Source organism: Pithys albifrons, chromosome 15 (genome assembly GCF_047495875.1).
Source record: "Pithys albifrons albifrons isolate INPA30051 chromosome 15, PitAlb_v1, whole genome shotgun sequence".
Classification (NCBI taxonomy): domain Eukaryota; kingdom Metazoa; phylum Chordata; class Aves; order Passeriformes; family Thamnophilidae; genus Pithys; species Pithys albifrons.
The window spans coordinates 10,163,146-10,182,229 of NC_092472.1; the positions used below are offsets into that span (position 1 = coordinate 10,163,146).

General features: G+C 45.6%; 2 protein-coding genes across 2 annotated transcripts; both read left to right on the forward strand.

Moving 5' to 3' along the window:
- Positions 1–264: 264 nt before the first annotated feature.
- Positions 265–5,535, forward strand: RPL26L1 (ribosomal protein L26 like 1). Its single transcript, XM_071570542.1, has 4 exons — positions 265–289; positions 1,831–2,003; positions 2,915–3,055; positions 5,366–5,535. The coding sequence occupies exons 2-4, from the start codon at positions 1,836–1,838 to the stop codon at positions 5,492–5,494; spliced, it is 438 nt and encodes a 145-aa protein (XP_071426643.1). The 5' UTR covers positions 265–289; positions 1,831–1,835; the 3' UTR covers positions 5,495–5,535.
- A 1,894-nt stretch (positions 5,536–7,429) lies between these two features.
- On the forward strand, positions 7,430–18,616 carry ATP6V0E1 (ATPase H+ transporting V0 subunit e1). The gene is made up of 4 exons (XM_071570348.1): positions 7,430–7,579; positions 9,544–9,591; positions 15,365–15,492; positions 18,114–18,616. The coding sequence occupies exons 1-3, from the start codon at positions 7,476–7,478 to the stop codon at positions 15,456–15,458; spliced, it is 246 nt and encodes an 81-aa protein (XP_071426449.1). The 5' UTR covers positions 7,430–7,475; the 3' UTR covers positions 15,459–15,492; positions 18,114–18,616.
- Positions 18,617–19,084: the final 468 nt, after the last annotated feature.

Genomic DNA, 19,084 nt, shown 5'->3' on the forward strand with positions numbered 1-19,084 from the left:
TGCTAATTCATGCTGGTGTCAGCTGTACAACATCTTGGTGAAGGAAGAAATCCTGCCTCTTCCAGTGATTGGAAAGCAGACTTCCAGAGGTGATGGGATGGTGCTGAAGGTTCCTTACTCCATAAACAATGAGTAAAGGCTCTGGAGAAGGTGTTTGTCCAAATCTCAGCCTCCTGCAGCTCAACAGTCCAGAACTTTTCCACCTTCTGTTTATAAGTCCAGACCCAGCCAAGTGTCTGTGCCCTGAAAATGGGACCACATCTCCCTGGAAGGAGAGTGGATTATGCAGGTGAGGTGGTTTATGGAGGCAGGGCTGAGGTGACGGGGCACAGGAACAGGGACTTGGAGCAGAAGCCCAGGGGGGACTGGTGTTCTTTGTGCTGGGGGAACTGGGCTGGGCTGGGCAGGAGGCACCAGTTGGATATTCCTGTTTTCATCCATGTTCAGGGAGGGGCTGGACGTGGAGTGAAGTCACTGCTGTGGAGCTCTGAGGGACAGGAGGGGGTCCCAGGTGTGACCCCCAGGGGACACTGGGGGTGATGCCCAGGGGGTTCCCAGGGGATGATGGCAAGGTCGATACCAGGGATGATTCCCAGGTGGGTTCCAGGGGGAGGATGCCCAGGTCTATCCTAGGTTTGTCCCATGTCTATCCCAGGTCAATCCCAAGTTTATCCTGGGTCTATCCCGTGTCTATCCCAGGTTTGTTCCAGGTCCATCCCAGATCTATCCTGGGTCTGTCCTGGCTCTATCCCAGGTCAGTCCCGGGTCGATCCCAGGTCTGTCCCAGGTTTATCTCGGGTCTGTCCTGGCTCTATCCCAGGTCTATCCCGGGTCTGTCCCGGGTCTGTCCTATGTCTATCCCAGGTCTATCCCGGATCTATCCCGGGTCTATCCCGGGTCTATCCCAGGACTCTCTCACGTGACCTCCATCCGCCAGGGGGCGCGCGCGGCCCTGCCCGGCGCGCGGATGTCGCGAGACTCCGCTGCCGGAAGCGGAAGCGCGTGTGGGTCCTCTTTCCGGGCGGGCGGCGCAGCGGAGGCAGCGGGTGAGGGGCCGGCGGGACCATCCGGAGCCATCCCGGGCCATTCGGGGCCATCCCCGGCCGGGACCACGCGCAGCGCCCGGTGGGGGGTGCGGGGAGGGGCCCAGGTCGCTGGGGGCCCGCCCGGAGCCGTGGGGCGGGTGTGCCGGGCCCCGGGGAGAGCTCCGACTCCTTCGGTCTGTGCTTTGGATATGGATTATTGAGTTAATACAGCCCAGCTCAGGCGGGAAGTGCCGGTGTGTGCACTTGGGAGTTGTGGAGTTGAACAGAAGCATCCTTTGATTTAATTTGCCCTTTAACTTAATTTATCCTTTAAGTCATGCTTTGCCATCAGGATAAATGGTGCCCTGGCAGACAATGCCGTAGTGCAGTTGTTAATATTTAGGAAAAGCCAGAAGTGTCGGGTTTGCAGGTGTGTTCCCTGTGCACTCTGGTGAGGGAGACGCCGGAGCAGTTCGAGTTCCCTCTGCGAGCCCAAAATGCACATCGAGTTGGTCCGTGAGGGCGGTGCGACTGCAGGGCAGGACCCTGCAGGGCGTCCTGAGTGCTGAGAACGGGCAGGTTTGGGTTGGGAGAACGGTGTGATGTGCTCGTGTGTCACAGTCAGGGGGAGGCTTAAACCTTCCTTGGAGTGCAGGCCGTGAGGGTCCATTCCACAGAGAGGGGATTCAAAATTACTTTAAAGTGCTTTTCTGTGCCCGGGCAGGCTCTGGGGGCGGGCGATGCAGCGCGGGGTGTTTGTGTGTGAGCTCTGGGCATCTCCCGAGCTGCCGCATTCTCTCTGCAGGCAAAATGAAGTTCAACCCGTTCGTGACCTCGGACCGCAGCAAGAACCGCAAGCGGCACTTCAATGCCCCCTCCCACATCCGCAGGAAAATCATGTCCTCGCCCCTGTCCAAGGAGCTGCGGCAGAAATACAACGTGCGCTCCATGCCCATCCGCAAGGACGACGAGGTCCAGGTACCTCCCTGTGCTGCGCTGGGCTGGCACACGGGGAATTCTGGCTGGGTTTAGTTTGCAGGAGGGATTTCCTCAGGGAAAGGGTTGTCAGGCTTTGGAAGGGGCTGCCCAGGGGACTGGTGGAGTCACCATCGCTGGAGGTGTTCAAGGAAATGACTGGATGTGGTGCTCAGGCTCTGGGGCTGGGCTGGTTGGTACGTTGGTGATTGGTCCCAGGTTGGACTTGATTTCAGAGGTCTTTTCCAACCTCAGTGATTCTGTTTCCATCTGCAGCCTGTGCAGAAGGGAAGGACCAGACAAATTCCCATCGGTGCTGCAGCTTTGCCCTGAGTCTTGCAGAAAGAATCCAGTCACGACTTGACCTTTTGTCAAGCACATTTTGTTGTGTTAAATTCGCACAAGTGTGCTGGCTGTGCTACTGCACTTCAGTTACATGCATTGATTATTGAGCTGGATTAAGAGCTTTATACAATAAAGCACAAAACAAAATTGCTTCTTTTATTATAGACTATTTGCTGCCCGTGATATTATAAAAATTGGTTTGGAAATGAGTCCAAGTTAAGTGGCTTTTTTATATAAAATGCAATGGTGGGTGAAAAATTGAGATAAAAGCTGTTCAAGTTGAAGCCTTAGGGCTGAAAATTTACAGAGCTCCTTCATTAGGGCTTACTGCTGGGAAAAGGAGGGGGAAGTGGATTCTGATCCATTATATTTTCTGTTTTGGTGATGCAGAAATTTCCAGGCCACTGATGCCTTTGTGGCGTGTGTGTGCACAGAACAGAGTTGGGATTTCAAGCTGAGCAGCTCTGGGGCCCTGCTGGATAATGCACTAGTGGTTTATGGGGCGTGGTGGTTGTTCAGGGGGTGTTTTTGGAGCGTTGGGTCAGCCTGTTCCCTGTGTTGGTGCTCAGGTTGTCCGGGGTCACTACAAGGGGCAGCAGATTGGGAAGGTGGTCCAGGTGTACAGGAAGAAGTACGTGATCTACATCGAGCGTGTGCAGCGCGAGAAGGCCAACGGCACCACCGTCCACGTGGGGATCCACCCCAGCAAGGTACGGGGGCGGCACGTCTGGGCAGGGCGGGGGCACAGGAGGACCCTGGGAGGAGTAGAACTTGTCACCAAGTGCTGGTGCCGCACCTGGGTCGTGACAACCCCTGCGATCAACACAGGCTGGGGATGAACAGATGAAGGGCAGACCTGGGGAGAAGGACCTGGTGGTGCTGGTGGGTGGGAGGCTGGACAGGACCCATCCCAGAAACCCCCGTGTGTGTCCTGGGCTGATTCCACAGCGTGGGCAGCAGGTGAGGGAGGAATTCTGCCCCTCTGCCCCCTCAGGTGAGACTCCACCTGCAGAGCTGCCTCCAGCCCTGGGCCCAGCACAGGAAGGAGGAAGCAGCTCTGCTGTGAAGAAGGGCTAAGAGAATTGAGGTTGTTCAGCCTGGAGAAGAAAAGGCTTTGGGCTGACCTAAATGTGGCCTTCCAGTACCTGAAAGGAGCCAACAGGAGAGATGGAGAGAGACTATTTACAAGGGCCTGTAGTGACAGGACAAGGGGGAATGGCTTCAGACTGACAAGAGAGTAGGTTTAGATTAGATATTGGGAAGAAATGCTTGTCTGTGAGGGTTGTGAGGCCCTGGCACAGGTTGCCCAGAGAAGCTGTGCCTGCCCCATCCCTGGAAGTGTCCAAGGCCAGGTTGGATGGGGCTTGGAGCAACCTGGGCTACTGGAAGGTGTCCCTGCCCATGGCAGGGGGTGGAACGAAATGAGCTTTAAGGTTCCTTCCAACCCAAACCATCCTGTGAATAATGAATGAAGATGCTGCAGCAATGATGGGTAATAAACCCAAACCAAAATTAAATGTTACATGTCATGAGTAGAGAAGTGGGTTGAAACCAGTAGCTCCTCTCTGTTTCTAAGGCTAGAAAGCTGCTAAAGACTCCAGTCTTGCTAAAATACTGTGAAGAGTTTGATGTTTTAAAGCCACAAAACAGATCTTTCAGAATGATCCTTCATCTCTGCCCTGTGGCATTTGCACTGGCTGAGGAGGTGTTAGAAATGTTTAAATTGATGCTCAGAACCAGGAGTTGTTCTTGTGGGCTATTGTGGACTAAAGTCTTCTGAATCTGGTTTTAGCCTGAAGTGTTTGGAGTCAGTGAAAACCAGCAAAGCCTGTTTAGATCATAACAGGAAACATTTCAAACTAAACAGAAGCACTGGCCAAAACCTGGTTTGAAGCAGATTAATTTAGTCTGCTTGAGCCTTGCCATGTGGGCACACAGAGGAAGTGTTGGTGGAAAAAATCCAGTTGTAACAGGTTTGCTGCTGTAAATGGTTGGTGTGTTCAGCAGAGGGAGAGCAGAATTATTCCAAAACAACATCATGACTTGTGTGCTGCAACAACATCTGATGGACAAGGTGACATTGTGGTGGAGCCAGTGCACATGTTTGTGTGGTGAACAGCAGTGAGAGAAATTGAATTCTGATTCTTTATTTCTGGGAAAGTTTTCATTAATTGGGAACCAGACCTTGATAAAGCTTTGCAAAAAGCTTGTGGCTCTTAATGCAAAAGGAGCAGAGGAATGTTTTGTTGCAGACTTGGAGTGGGCTGCATGAACAGTTTGTACCTCTGCTTTGTAAAGAGGTGGGAATTGCAATTAGAAGAGGCCTAAATACACAAGGAACTGAGGAGGAGTGTGGAGCCCTCCTGCCACCTGTATGAGATTTGCAGGATTTGTCAGTTGTGTTTTTTAAGTACTGCTTTGTACTAACACATTTATTTCTTCATTCTGTGATTCAAGAGAAACACCAAAGGCTGCTTTGGGGCTACAGATCAGAGCTTCAGTTTGCTGCTGCTTTGTCTGCAATCCCATCAAGGCTGTGGCAGCAGAATTTCTGCACAATTTACCCTTTATGTGCCAGTCATATTTGATAATCACAACTGTTCTACAGCAGGTGTTCTTTGAAGAGTCTTTTTAGTCCCTGTGGTGCTTTTACTGTTGCCTTTGTTGTGGGGGGCTCAGCTGTCCTGTGTTTCAGGTGGATGTGTTATCCATCATGTTTGAACAGAATAATGGATATTAGAATTCCTTCAGAGTCATTGTTTTATTATGTAGTTAAATAGAAATTCAACTGCTCTTCACTTTGTTCAGTGTTTTGGCTGTGCATTGAAACAACTGTCCATGTGCTCTGAGCCCTGAGCCTGCCTGGGAAAATCGTGGAACAGTCAGTTCAGTACCTCAGTTTTACTCAGACTGAATGAGATAATCTTTGGGAATAACAGGACTGATCTGCAGTGCCAGGGGTCCATTGAGCTGCTGCCCTTAACTCTGCAGGGACACTGAATCCCTTGTTCCCTCTCCAGGTGGTGATCACCAGGCTAAAGCTGGACAAGGATCGGAAGAAGATCTTGGAGCGTAAAGCAAAATCCCGCCAGGTTGGGAAGGAGAAGGGCAAGTACAAGGAAGAAACAATCGAAAAGATGCAAGAATAGATGGTTCCTGTTTGGCACCATTAAAGAACTGCTCAACTCAACCTATTGTGTGTCTTCTCATTTACAAAGTCTTGATCTGTTGTGTCCTGCTCAGCCTTTAAGTATTCCTTCTCATTTTCACTACGTAAAAAATACTCGCATTAAATTAAAAAGCTTTTTATACCTGCTTTTGCTTTTAATAAAACTAAAGGGTTTATCTCTATAAAGGAATACTTCAACCAACCTCAGAAAGAGCAGGGAAACCCTGAAAACACATCTAACAGCCATTGTACTTCTCTCTCTTCCACAGATCTTTGACACTCGTTTAGATGTGTTCATGTTTTTAATTAACATTTTAGTTCTGTGCATTGTACATATTTAATATAATAGCTTGTTTGACATAAGCTATTGCTGGCCATGCATCTCTTAAGTTATTTTTCAACTGTCTTATGAATTTGACAGTAAAAGGTGACATTTTAGAGGTTTACCAGGCATGTTGTGGCCAAACACAGGCACAGAATTTTCTATGTGATCTCTTCAGGCCTTACGTGGATGGCAGAGCTTCAGGACAGGGGTGATTATCACCAGTGCTGAGGTGGAGCTGACTGGTTTGAGAAGGGTGAAGCAGTCTCAGTACTGCTGATGGTGCTGGTTTAGGTGAACTCTTCAGTAAGAGGAAGTTCTTTTTAGCACTAAATGATTAAGAGCTGCTGCAGCATGTTGTAAACAGCCCTGCAGTTAAGAGACTTCAGTGCCTCAGTGAGTGGCCCTCTGATTGCTGATACAGAGGGAAAGAAATCCATGTGCCTGAACACCACCAGGATGCTGTGAATCGAGAGAAATTGCATTTGCACTTCGGAATTTGTTCATCTGCTTTGTTTGTTGGGCTATGAATGGGCTTTTCGTGCAGGCTCAGAAGTTTTGTCCCTCCAGTTCCTGCTGCTTAAAATGGGATATCTTTGCCTTGAGTCTGTGCTCAAGGAATTCCATGGGATTCGTTTGCTGCCTGGACCTTTCCTGGTGTGGGTCTGCCCTGGGGGACCCTGCCCCATGTCCCCAGTTTCCTGAGGAGCTCAGAACCAGCTCTTACCCCGCAGGAACTCTGTGTCCCTCACCCAACAGCCTGTTCTGGGGTCTGCAGTTATGAACAAGGAACGGAGATGGTTCAGCATCGGGTGGGTGGCAGGGCAATTGAAAGAGAAGAGACCAAAAAAACCCTAGTTTTGTGAAATTTCTAATTCAGCTCTGCAAAATGTTTGCACAGCACAGCCACTGAACAGCATGGAGTCCCTAAATTGCTTTCTTCTAGTGGGTACTGTCTAGTAATTACAGAAACTAGTGTACCATGTGTTAAAAGTCATACATTAAACTAAGCTAGACATTTCAATAGGATGAAATGGTAAAGATCCAAGATTTTGTGGAGTTGAAGCCAAGGTTTTGCAAGCTAGACAGGTCATGTCACTGAACAAAGAAAAAGCAGTGATGAAGACGCTTCAAGAACACCCCGAGGGATGAAGTCAGGAGACCACTACCCCAAATTCTAAGCCAACAAGAAAAGCTTCGCCCGGTTACTAATATGGAAATTAGAGAGTGTTAACTATGAACTTAACACTATAAATGGCTTATTCTACTCAGCTTGGGCAAGTTCTTCCCCAGTATGAACTGTCTTGCCTCCAACGTCAATAAATAACCTTGCTGCTAATAGATACAAATTTCGCTTTCAGCAGTTATTTTTTGCGGGGTTTTCGCTTATCGGCAACTGGAGTGCAGGGAGCAGAGCGGTGTCAGTCGGCGCCAGTGACTCCTCCTCGTTGTTTTTGGGGGCTGGAAGTCCGGCAGGGCCTTTGGAATCCTGTTGAGATGCTCCTTTGAATCAGCGGCCGGCGCGGGGCGGGGGGCGCGCGTCCCCGCCCCGCGCCGGCGATGACGTATCGGCCGCTGATTGGCGGTGGCGGCGCGGGGAGAGGCGGAGCGGAAGGCGCCGGTCCCTCTGAGAGCGGCCATGGCGTACGGAGGCCTCGCCGTGCCCATCATCGTCATGAGCGTGTTCTGGGGGGTGGTCGGCGGCGTCTTGCCCTGGCTCGTCCCCAAGGGCCCGAACCGAGGGTGAGTGTGCGGGGCTGCCCCCGTGGATGTGGGGGGAGAGGCCCCGGCTGAGGTTCCCCGCGGGTTCCCCCGCAGTGTTGGCGCAGCGCAGGTGGGCCCGGACGGGCGGAGGGGCCGGAGCCGAGCGGGGCCCCCAAAACCCCTTGCGGGTTTGGGTTTTCCCCTGAGGCCCTGGCACAGGTTGCCCAGAGGAGCTGTGGCTGCCCCATCCCTGGAAGTGTTAAAAGACCAGGTGGGACAGAGCTTGGAGCATCCTGGTCCAGTGGAAGGTGTCCCTGCCCATGGCACAGTGTTAGAACTGGATGATCTTGAGGGTTCCTTCCAACCCAAACCATCCTGTGAAACCTCTGCAGACACAGCACCCTGTGCCAAGGAGGTTCATTGTTAGTCAGGTGATATTGGAGCAGTAACTTCCTCTTTCTTTCCTTACGTGACCTTTCCTAACTTAATCCACCGTCCTCTGGTTTCACACTGGGTGAGACTGGAAAAGTTCCTGTAGGAGATCTCAGTTCTGTGTTAAATGTGTGCTGGTGCCCTTGTGGCTGAGGCCAACAGTGGGTCTCACCTTGGCAGGGGGTTTTCCTGCAGTGATTGTGGCTGCTCAGATTAAAAAGCAGACAAGTTTTTGTCTTTCTTTTTTCTCTAGGAGATAATGACTTCTTAACCTCTTCCTCTCTCTGACACCCCCTCTACTTCACAGGTACCAACTATCTTTTCTCTCAGTTGTTTATCCTAACTCAGAGGAATATTCCTCAAGCTCTGATATTTCCTGCCTCACTTTGAAGCCTTTTATGCCTGGAAACCTGCCTGACCTTGGAAATACCTTGGAAATACATCTTCCAGGCATGAAAGTATGGGAAATATGGGGGCCACCCACAGATGTTGTATCCTTATTCCAAAGTGTGATTGTTTAACAAGTACAAATAGAGCACTGCTGTGTTCTGATTCTACAGCAATACCTTGTAGTCTGTTTGCTTCCCATCTTAAAAAAAATTATGCAAAGCCTATTTCTGAATAGGACTGTTCTTTTTCTAAGAAAAGATGTTAGTGCAAACTTTGACTGACCTAAGAATTCTGGGTTAAAATTCTCAAACAGAGGTTTTGGAACTCCCTGCAAAGGTTCCTGAAGGTTAATCCAGACTGTGTTGGCTTCATAGCATTTGTTTGAAAGTTGGCAAAGTGGATGTGTATTGATGGATGAAAAATGTTGAAGTTATTTTGTCACAAAAGGGTGGAAGTTACTGATCTACTGTAAGTTTTTGTTACTCAATTGGGGAAGGAAATACATAGAGGGAAATTCTTTTTTATAACTTACAAAAAGCCTCTCCACTTTGCCACTGAGTTCCATGAGCTGCAGAGATCACTGTTAGAAAATCTCATTTCCTTTCCTCCCATTTCAGAACCATCTGTGTGTGGAGCTGCAGTTTTACCACGTTCAATTTCAAGGGCTTGGATTTTCTGTTCAGCTTCACTGGGGCTTCTGACACAGTTCTCTGTCAGCAAAAAAGGGAAATCTTACACTGCAGATCATTTCATGTTGCTTTGAGATTCTATCCTGCATTTGTAAAATCCTCATTTGTTAAATATAATTGAAAGTTTTAATTTGATACTGAAATTTCCTGTACACAGAATTCTGCAAATGAAGAAAGTGTTTATTGTAATATCCAGTTTCACAGACCTGGCTGTGAAATGGAGCGAGGACACTTGACTGCATCAGATTTTGCTCCTCTTCAGAGTGATTTTTGTTAAATACAGCTGTGAATTTCTCTTTCCAGAGCTGTGTCAGGCCTTTTGCAGACTCTGCAGTTTCCTTAGCTGGAAGAAGTCGGATCACTCGCGTTGAGTCATCTTTCATATGATCAAAGTTAAACTCGTTCTTGTTTGCTGGGATTTTTTTTCCAGCGTATCTTGTGGTCAGTCACAACATGACACTGATCAGCTCTTTCTCTCCTTCCTCTTTGCAGTGTTATCAACACAATGCTGGTGACCTGTGCTGTTTGCTGCTACCTGTTGTGAGTATCAATAATGTCTCTAACCAAGGCCCAGTTGGGATGTAATCAAAAGTTCCTTTTCTGCAGCCTCAGAACATTCAGGAAGAAGCTTTTTGAACACGTCACAGAGATTTAGACACATGGAATTCTTTGACAGCTCTTAGAATTCTTAGTTCTAAAGACCTCCAGTGTGCTGAAGAAAACATTTTCCCATTGCAAAACACTGAATTAAAATGAACCTGAATTCCTTTTGTTGTCCTCTGACACACAACTGAGCTGTGCTTGATATTCCTCCTCTCCAGTTTCCTGCCTCATTTGCTCACAAGTACAATGGCAGTTGCTCAGTTCCAAGATTTTTGTGATTCAGATTGTTTCTTTGCCTTTTTCCTTCTTTGTACCTTACACTGATTTCTGAGGTGTTACTAATTCAAACCTACTGAAGAGTTTTTGCCTTTGGTTTGGTTGAATTTATTCTGGAAATGTGGTAGAGCAGTGGGTGGAAAAACTTCTGCGTGGGTATCTTTTAGTGCTCCTTTGATATATTAAGGCCATTTCTTGTTGAATGCACAGCATATTTCGAGGGTGCCTCTTTTCTGCAGGAGATTTGGTAGTGGTAACAAAGTGACTGGCTGAGAGCTCCTCATACCACGTTATTTATCAGGAGGTAACTGTAGCTGGAGTCTGCAAGAGAAAGTGTTACTGTTTTCTCTCTTTTTTTTTGATACTCTAGAGACTTAGTTTGTAAAAGGAAGTGCTGTGCAGAAATAACTGGAAAGAATTTGTTACAGAGACTAAATTGGTAAAAGTCTGGTTCAATCTTAAGGCTTAACTGGTAATAAACATCATTATTTAGAGTCCCATTTGAACCTGAGTAGTGTTTGTACTTCCCTGAACTATTTAGTCATTATTTATGCTGCTCAAAGCAGCTTTATATTCATATTTAGAGAAATGCATCTCTGACCTCAAGGCTCATTCTGAACTGGCAGCCAAATGCCTCATTATTAGTGCTGGCATGTTCAGGAGAGGTTTGTTTCATTTTGGGCTGGGCTCAGGCTTATAAAGGTCTGGTTTAGTCTAATAATGTGATATTCAGGTTTTATACAGGTGAGGTCTTTTTAAAATTTATTTCATTAGTCAGAGTATTTGGCAGGTGAAGTCTTAAGAAATCATTCTGTTGGTTAACTGTAAAAAAGCAAACTTTGTTCTGTGTTTTATATCCATAACAGTTTTTGAATTAAAGTTTTGCTGAGTGGGTGTGGGAACTTGAGAAGAGCTTTGCAGTGGAAGCAGCTTCAGTTTGGGATTGAACTCTGTGATCTCAGGGCTGTGACAGTTTCCCTGCCTGCACATAAAGTTTGTAGCAGCCCAACCTCACAGCAGGTCCCAAAAGCCTGGCTAAGAAGGGGCAGCTTTTTGGTCATTTTTGCTGGGTTACTGCACTTGGGTTACAATAATTTGGGTGATGTTTTTGTCTTAGGGGGAGAATTGAGCTTTGTTGTGGTTTTGCTTTAAGTTTAAAGTTCTCCCTTGTTTTTTCCTAGAGAAATAGTGTCCTACTCTTCTAAAATGCTTAAAGTTTAGGGTTTGTTCTCCTTACTGTTTGAAGGAGTTTCCTTGAAGTCGAGGCCACGGGGCATCTGCAGCATCCTCTGCATTATGAGGAGGAATGTGTTTGTTGTAGAATTTATTAACTTCTGACTGAATGCTGTGAACTCTTCAGATAGATGGTGATATTTCCCTTGTAAGTTTAGTGCATTTTGTACCTAAATAGGCCCATTACAAATCCATGTGTCATTAACATGTTCTATAATCTGTTCTTGCCTGTCCAGTGAAGGAGTTCTTTGGTAATTTTGTAGGCTCTGACTTATTCTCTGAATTCCCTTTGGCTTTCTCCAATTATACCTCAAAATCAGCAAAAGATTGGGATGTTTTAAGCCTTTAGTAGTTGTACCCAACCACATAATGACATTTGTAGTGTCTGCTTGCCAGAAGGCAACAAAAAGCAGATTTTTCTTCTCATGTTCCAAGATAGAGATTGCCTCATCACGTAGTCTGTATCTTTTTTATTGATTTATTCTGTATAAAACTGTAGAACAGCCCTTGAAAGATCATCTGGTCCAACCTGTCTTTCCTGTTTTATTCAAACCTATAGAAGTTTGTTGTTCCTGTAATCTCTTCCTTTTGGGGGAAGAGGCATTGAAAACATTTCAGACCTTAATTTTGGTGACTAAAGAAAGACACTGATTTTTCAAACCATTCTTGAAGGAAGCCCAAAGGGTGGTTTCTGAGGGTTCTTCATTAGATATGTTAAGAATAAAATAATTTTTATTGTCCCACGTATGGTGTTCTGTATCTGTGTGTCCTTAGCAGGTGGCTGGTGCTTTTATCTACTTCTTTGTAGAGTTCAGAGCTCTGCTGGACCCACTTTCATGGTCATTGAGTTACCTTTCCAGTTAAAAATAGGAAAAAAACCAATTTCCTGTGTTCATTAACACCATTTGATTGACAAATTGATTTTCATCAAACCAAATCTGTGCTAACAACATTTCAGGTCAGTCATGTTTCAACTCAAAGCCATTTCTTCTGTGTTTAGATTTAATGGTAGTAATTTTGAATAAGCATATTGATTACATGGTGTTAATTTGGTTGTTCTGTAGAAGGTATTTGCATGGGTAAGGGCCTGATTTGTGTACAGATCCTGTACCCAGCAGCCTTTTGAGGGAGAATATACAGCCCTCAGGAACCTGATAAAATAGAAGGCAAAGCCTAAGGAGTTGCTGCTGCAGAAATTACAGGCTGCACCATGTTGGGAGGTATTGTCAAAGTCTAAATCTATTTTGCTGTTTGCAGAGCAGTTCCTGAACAGTACCACGATGTCCTAATGGAGGGCAGGATGCTTGGAAAATGGCATTATTTTTTACTGATTCTAACAGGATTAAAATATGAATGCCCAAATTGACATTTAAACAGATAGCAGGACCTTAATTTGCAACACAAGCATAGACAGATGGCAGTTATGCTGGAAAGACCTTTTAAAAAATCTTTCTGGTACAACAGAAGGGACTTTAATTTCCTTGTCTGAGCTGGGTAATTAACAGTAACTGTTCTAAGTGGGATCTGGTAGAATTTAAGGGCCTGTGGGTGGCTGGAATCCCATACCTGCTTTCAGCAGCTCCAGGACATTGCATGTTGGATACAGAGGCTTGTTTTACTCTGAATGCTGTTTTGTTTTGTGTTGTCATGAGGGAGCATTTTATAAAGCAGCAGAGCTCGAGCAAAACATGGGAAAAGCTTTTCCATGACTGATCCTGAATGCAGGGGAGTCATAGAGTGTTCTAAATGAGCAGACCCTCACAGAGCAGGAGGAGGAATGTACAATTGCCCTGATGCCACCAGGGCTCAGAGCTCAGGAATCCAGCATGGCCCAACAAATGCCTTTTGAGAACTGCACTGTGCCTTTCCTAAAGGGTGATATTCTAAATGTGTACCCAGCTCATTTAATGCACAGCCATGCTGGGCCTGAGCTGGGGAAGCAGCAAGAGGGGGAGAGGGTTGGGGAGAGGGTTGTGCATGGAGAGCAGCCAGGCAGAAAGGGACCTGGGGGTACTGACTGGCAGGAAGCTCAACATGAGCCAAAAGTGTGCCCAGGTAGCCAAGAAGGCCAATGGGATCCTGGCCTGGATCAAAAATAGTGTGGCCAGCAGGCCCAGGGCAGTGACCCTTCCCCTGTACTCTGCGGTGAGGCCACACCTTGTGCGTTGTGTTCAGTTCTGGGCCCCTCAGTTCAGGAAAGATCTTGAGGGGCTGGAGTGGGGACGGAGAAGAGCAACGAGGCTGGAGAAGGGACTGGATGTGGCACTGAATGTCCTCTTAAACACCTCCGGGGACAGAGAATCCACCATGTCTTGATCCAACCCCACTGTGATCACCAGCCCATGGCACAGAGTGCCAAAGTGATCAGAGTGGGGTTGGATCAAGGGTTGGATTTGATAATCTGAGGTCTCTTCCAACCCAACTGAGAAGAGCAACGAGGCTGGAGAAGGGACTGGAGCACAAGTGCTGTGAGGAGAGGCTGAGGGAGCTGGGGGTGTTTAGCCTGGAGAAGAGGAGGCTCAGAGGTGACCTCAGCACTGTCTAAAACTCCCTGAAGGGAAGTTCTGGCCAGGTGGGGGTTGGTCTCTTCTCCCAGGCACTCAGCAATAGGACAAGGGGGCACGATGGGCTCAAGCTCTGCCAGGAGAAATTGAAGTTGGGTATCAGAGTTCCTTCCTGCTGTACAGTGAGAAAGAATAATGTGCTTTAACAGGCTTTTAGTGTTCCTCCCTCCCTCCCACTTGTGTTGCTTCAGGATGCTGAAGGCAGATGGCTCAGGGCTCTGGCACCTTTAGATCTGGCTGTTGTAGATGAAAATTAACCCTCGCAAAAAAAGTCCATGATCATTTTAAGAGCTAATTTGCTTTCCCTGTAAGTAGATTTACCACAATGATTAACATGGTCTCAAAATACATTGTTGTCACTGCTTTGGATAGCAAAGTAGAAACGTGTCACCCTAAAGGTTGTTGGCTGCTCTTAGAGGTGTCTTGCTGGTGTTTTAATTCCTCTGTAGAGCCTGCTACGTATTCCAAGGCTTGTGTGACTGATGGGCTGCTGGAGGCTCAGCTCCTTGTTTTAACTAGAGTTCTGACTCCAGTTAAAAGGGGCATTGCAAATAAATATTTGTAAATTGTAAGAGGATTGATGTATTTTCTTTAAGTCTGACCCACATCTTTTGCCTGTGGCTGTTCCAGGCGTTTTGCAGCCAACCTGCACTTGGTGTGCTGGTCAGAGCATCAAGGTTTGTGTGGAATTTTCCATGACTGCCTAAGCACTCTGGTACATTTGTGGCAGCTCCCATTACAAAGCTGCTCTGCTTTTTCTCCTCCTTACAAAGCATTCTAGAAATAGCAGACAGATGAGCCAGTGTGTTCACTAAATGTGTTTATATAGTTAGTATTTAACATAGATTTAAATCCATGGAAGCATCTATTGCTTTCTCTGACTCTTGTAACATTTACAAAGCAAATGTATCTGTTAACAGTGGAATATTTATTTCTGTTTAGCTTTCCTGGATATTTTCCACAAACTACATTCCTCTTGTTCTCAGTTCTAGCTGTGACTTCTGCAGCATTAGTTTGTGCTCTGCTCAGGGTCTGGGGTTTGTTCTCATAGTGAGTTTGTTCTTGTGGGATTGTTTTTGGTGTTTTTTTTCTGTTTTCCTATAGCATTGTACCCTTTTGCTTCAGGTCCCTGTTTCTTGACCTCTGGGCCGGGTTTAAATTCACTTCTGTCCAATCTCTGAAAATATACCATGTCTGCAAGGACAGGTTGTCACACACTGAAAAGCAAATGAGAGAGAGGATGTTTCTCAGAGGTTTTTGTTTAAAGGATGCTTCAAAGGCACTGAAAAACGGTCTGTCCCTTTTATGTTTCTATCTTTGAGCCCACAGATACTTCAGTCTTGAAACACTTTCCTGTCAAAAGAAAAGTATGAGGGAAATGCTGTCAGGTGGTTTTGTGTTGCTTTAAATTGAACAGGACAATTTATTTCAGTTGCACAAAGATTTGGTGCCATAACTTCATTGCCAGTGTCTGGTCCTTGTGGATGAACTTGAGTTAAATTTTTATTTGTTGCTAGACCTTCCTGAAAATGATCTTTTCTCTGCCAGTCCTTGTGCTTCAGACAAACCTTTCCATTATCACAAGCTCTGTCATTTGGCTGATGTTCTCTCTGTTGGGTTTGGGGGTTCTCTTGCAGTTGGCTGATTGCGATTCTGGCTCAACTCAACCCTCTCTTTGGGCCACAGTTAAGCAATGAAACAATCTGGTATCTGAGATATCACTGGCCTTGAGCATGTCTGTCCTCTGCTGCAATTTATTGACTAGGTGAGTATGATCTGGTTTTATTATTATGCTGGTGTTTATTATGGATGTTTATTATGGTGTTTATTGTGGATGTGTGGTATGTTAAAGCTTCAGGAGGAATTGAATGTCCTGTGATCAGAAATGCTGTAGCCCTTTTTCAGGAGAAACCTGTCTATAGTCTGCAACAAAACATGTTGTGTGTGATAATCTTGACTGGATACATGAAAAGCTTGGACAGAATTCTTTGTGGTTATTTTTCTTTCTATCCTATCCTGTAGTGCTGTGTTAATGGGTTTGTAAGAACAAAATATTTCTTCTAAAAATAAAAAAAAAATTGGGCTGGGGTGTTTTTTGATAGCCAACGTAAGTGGATTTCCTAATCTTGAACAATTGTTAAACCTCTCCTCAAGCCTAATACCATTTCATCTAAGACCTGTCCTGATTTCCAAGGCAATGAGTTGCCCTCATTCATCTGGGCAGTCAGAGTGAGAACAGTGATTAGAATGTTCTTTATCTCCTCTCAGTGTATGGCACTAACCCCGAGTTCACAGCTGGCTGGTTTATTGTGTTTTTAATGACAGCCCCTGTGCAGCTTTAATCCCAGGTGAGCCCGGAGGTTGCTCTCTGGGCTGTGCTGCTGGAATGTGGTTGTTGCAGTTCCTGAGCTTTCTGACAGTGCCAGCAAAAACAAAGTGTTGTTCTGAAAGTACCTTGATGCTCTGGGGTTCCTCCAGAATGGCAGCATTTGGAGTTGAAGGTTCACATGGAGGAAATGTGGGAACAAGCACATGACTTTAGTTTTTATGCTGGTAACAGAATAATCAGACACTCGTAGTTTTTTACCTACGTTGTTCAGGTTTTTTGTGCTATTATTTTAACTGCCTACTTCAAGTCTTTTGCTGGTATTGCTTCTGTTCACAGAAGTCCAGTAAAGCAGAAAATGAGAGTTGATGTTATAGGTCAGATAAATGCTGTCTGTAAAGTGTCCTGGACATTGAGATTGAGGCAAAGCTCCACTGTCTCAAAGAAGGTTTCATATGACCCTGAGATTAGCTTGGTTGGCTAAAATTGGTTGAAATAATGCCAGGGTCACGGGTTCAATCCCCTGTGTGAGCCATTGACTTCAGAGTTGGACTTGATCCTTGTGGGTCCCTTCCAACTCAGAATAGTCTGTGATATGGACTGTGGTGTTGTCAGACTGGGGACACACGTATGGATGTGTCTGTAGCTGCTTTTAAGCACCAGGCAGAAGCTGAAGGTAGACTTGGCTCTGCTTCAAGTCAAGGCCTGTAATTAGCTAAGTCAGTCAAGCAGAATTTCCTAGGAGCAATTTCACTGTTGGGGTGTTAACATATAATTAGTGAGCTAAAACAGAGAACAATGCATTTGGTAATGGGCATACAGATCCCTGAATCCCATAGGGTGGTTCAGTCGCCCGGGATCTTGAAATGCAGTTATCTGGACAAGTGAATGCCTTGGATATAAAAATTTGGGTTCATGGTCTGTGTGTTGAAATCAGCAAGGACAGCCTGGCAATGAGATACAACTCCTCAACTCTTAAGTGCCTGCTAAAAGACTTGGGCCCTTCATCCTCCTTTTCAGTGAAGGATTTTCCAGAGAACTGGAGTTAAATTTGTACCAAGGAAGAGAGGGAAGTAGTGTGTTCAAAGATGGCCAAAGAGTTTATGAGAGCTGTCGTTTTTAAACTTATCACTGGAATGTGACATCTGCATAGCACGTGCTGTCGTGTTACATGCCATAGTTTGTTTTAACCTTTGGTGCCTCTGATTTCATTGGCTTAATTTTGGAATCAGGTTCTTCCCTCTGTGAAAAAGAAGGGTTTAAGAAAGTAAAAGCATATAATAATCCTCAAATATCTGTTCATTTTGCTAGAAATCTGCTGCCACAGGACACACCACTCTACATGGTCTTGTTTGAATTCCATAGTGTTGAGGGAAGTGCTCTGTGTCCTGTTCTTGCTCCTGTGTGCTCTGCATTTGGAGCCTCGTGTGAAATTTGACTAGACAGGAGCTGTGAATTAAGAGTCCATCTGATAAGGGTTGGGATATTTCTCTCTAACTCTGCACATATTCCCACAAATAGAGCAACCAGTTAATTTTGGCTTTTAAGATGTGCTTTTCCAGCATTAAATGTAGACATATTATACTTTTTCCTGCCTTCTGTTTCTTTCATTTGAGGTTTAGATAAATTAGTATGGACAGGGCAAAGAGAATTAACTACTGGTTACCAAAGTGGAGAGATCTTGTTTAAAAACAGGGGTGATTGAAGCAAACCCATTTTATTTTACCAGCTGAGCAAACTGAAAATGCTCCAGTGAGTTCCTCATGTTTTAGCAAGGAGCTCCACATACTCTGACCTGACTGATCACTGGATGTTGTTACAGCAGTGAAAACATTCTGGTGAAGTAGTTGTTCTACGAGCTTAGAATGTAACTAAAACCACTTGCAGTAACTCCAGAAATGAAACTGCCAAGAAAACATCCACGTAGGTGAATTATCTGCAGTTCTTGACCATTTCTCAGTGTGTTTGTGGAATGGAAATAGTTGTGGTTACCAACCAGGTCTTCAGTTAGTAAATTGTCTCCATGGGAAGGAATGATGAAGTTGTCTCTTGCTTTGCAGGTAAAGAAGAGATTTCCTCCAGATGAAAAACTGCACTGACCCAAAGATGCCCTTTACTTACTGGTTGGATACCAAGCCTGCAGTAACGCCTTAACCTTTCTATTGTGCTTCAAGTGGCTTCTTCAAAGCCCTGCACTTTTTCTACTATACTATTCAACAGTGTGCCTGATGCAATTTATACTCCTCTTTGGTACTGTCAATTTTTGACTGTTAACTCCAGATTAAAGATTTTACGGGTCAGAGTCATTTCCTATTGATTTTCCTCACTCTTTAGGAACACTTTATGTATCTTGCAGGGCTTAGGTTGTCGGTCACTGTGCTGTTCATCCCTGTTCTGTTGGCACTTGACAAAAAATGTGTGCAATAAACTAGATGAGGAGAGGAGAAACGGTGGTGCCACGTGCTGATGGCATTTTTTTCCATATGAGTTGTATTCCTGAGAAATTTGATCTTAAATTTTTCTCACGCCTGGAAATAAAACTAATCCTCTGCTTTATACAAAATGTAATCGTGCCATGTTTAACTGTTACAATGTGCCTTTCTGTGGGTTTGATCAAACAGTTGGAGTTCAGCTGAGGAAACTTAGATGATGGGATGGATCTGGCAAGTCATTTGCCAAGGAGCAGCTTCCAAGGATATAAATGCTGCTGCATGCACAGGAGCCTTCAGGAATGTTTCCTTACCTCCTTCCACCATGTCCAGATAAATTGCAATTATTCCCTGCTGTGTTTCATTGTTACGTTCAAGGACATAATGGAGTGGTTCTTTTCCTTTCTCTTCTTGGATAGCACCATTACCTTGTTCTGTGGGATAGGACTCACTGCTGTACAGGAAAATCCAAGATCCTGACGTGTAAATGGCAGTGATCAAAAAGTGGACAGTGTGAATTGCAAAAGAAGGAATAATGTGCCCATTATTACAAATAAACATAAGAACTGTTGGGACTGGAATAGTGGATTTTTTGTTACATT

What these genes read in the sequence shown, in the direction of transcription:
- RPL26L1 (XM_071570542.1), top strand. Translation starts at nt 1,836, where the DNA reads ATGAAGTTCAACCCGTTCGTGACCTCGGACCGCAGCAAGAACCGCAAG. An exon ending in GCAAGGACGACGAGGTCCAG is followed by an intron (nt 2,004 to 2,914) that starts GTACCTCCCTGT and finishes GTTGGTGCTCAG; the next exon opens with GTTGTCCGGGGTCACTACAA. An exon ending in TGGGGATCCACCCCAGCAAG is followed by an intron (nt 3,056 to 5,365) that starts GTACGGGGGCGG and finishes TTCCCTCTCCAG; the next exon opens with GTGGTGATCACCAGGCTAAA.
- ATP6V0E1 (XM_071570348.1), top strand. Translation starts at nt 7,476, where the DNA reads ATGGCGTACGGAGGCCTCGCCGTGCCCATCATCGTCATGAGCGTGTTC. An exon ending in CCCAAGGGCCCGAACCGAGG is followed by an intron (nt 7,580 to 9,543) that starts GTGAGTGTGCGG and finishes TCCTCTTTGCAG; the next exon opens with TGTTATCAACACAATGCTGG. An exon ending in GCTGTTTGCTGCTACCTGTT is followed by an intron (nt 9,592 to 15,364) that starts GTGAGTATCAAT and finishes GTTCTCTTGCAG; the next exon opens with TTGGCTGATTGCGATTCTGG.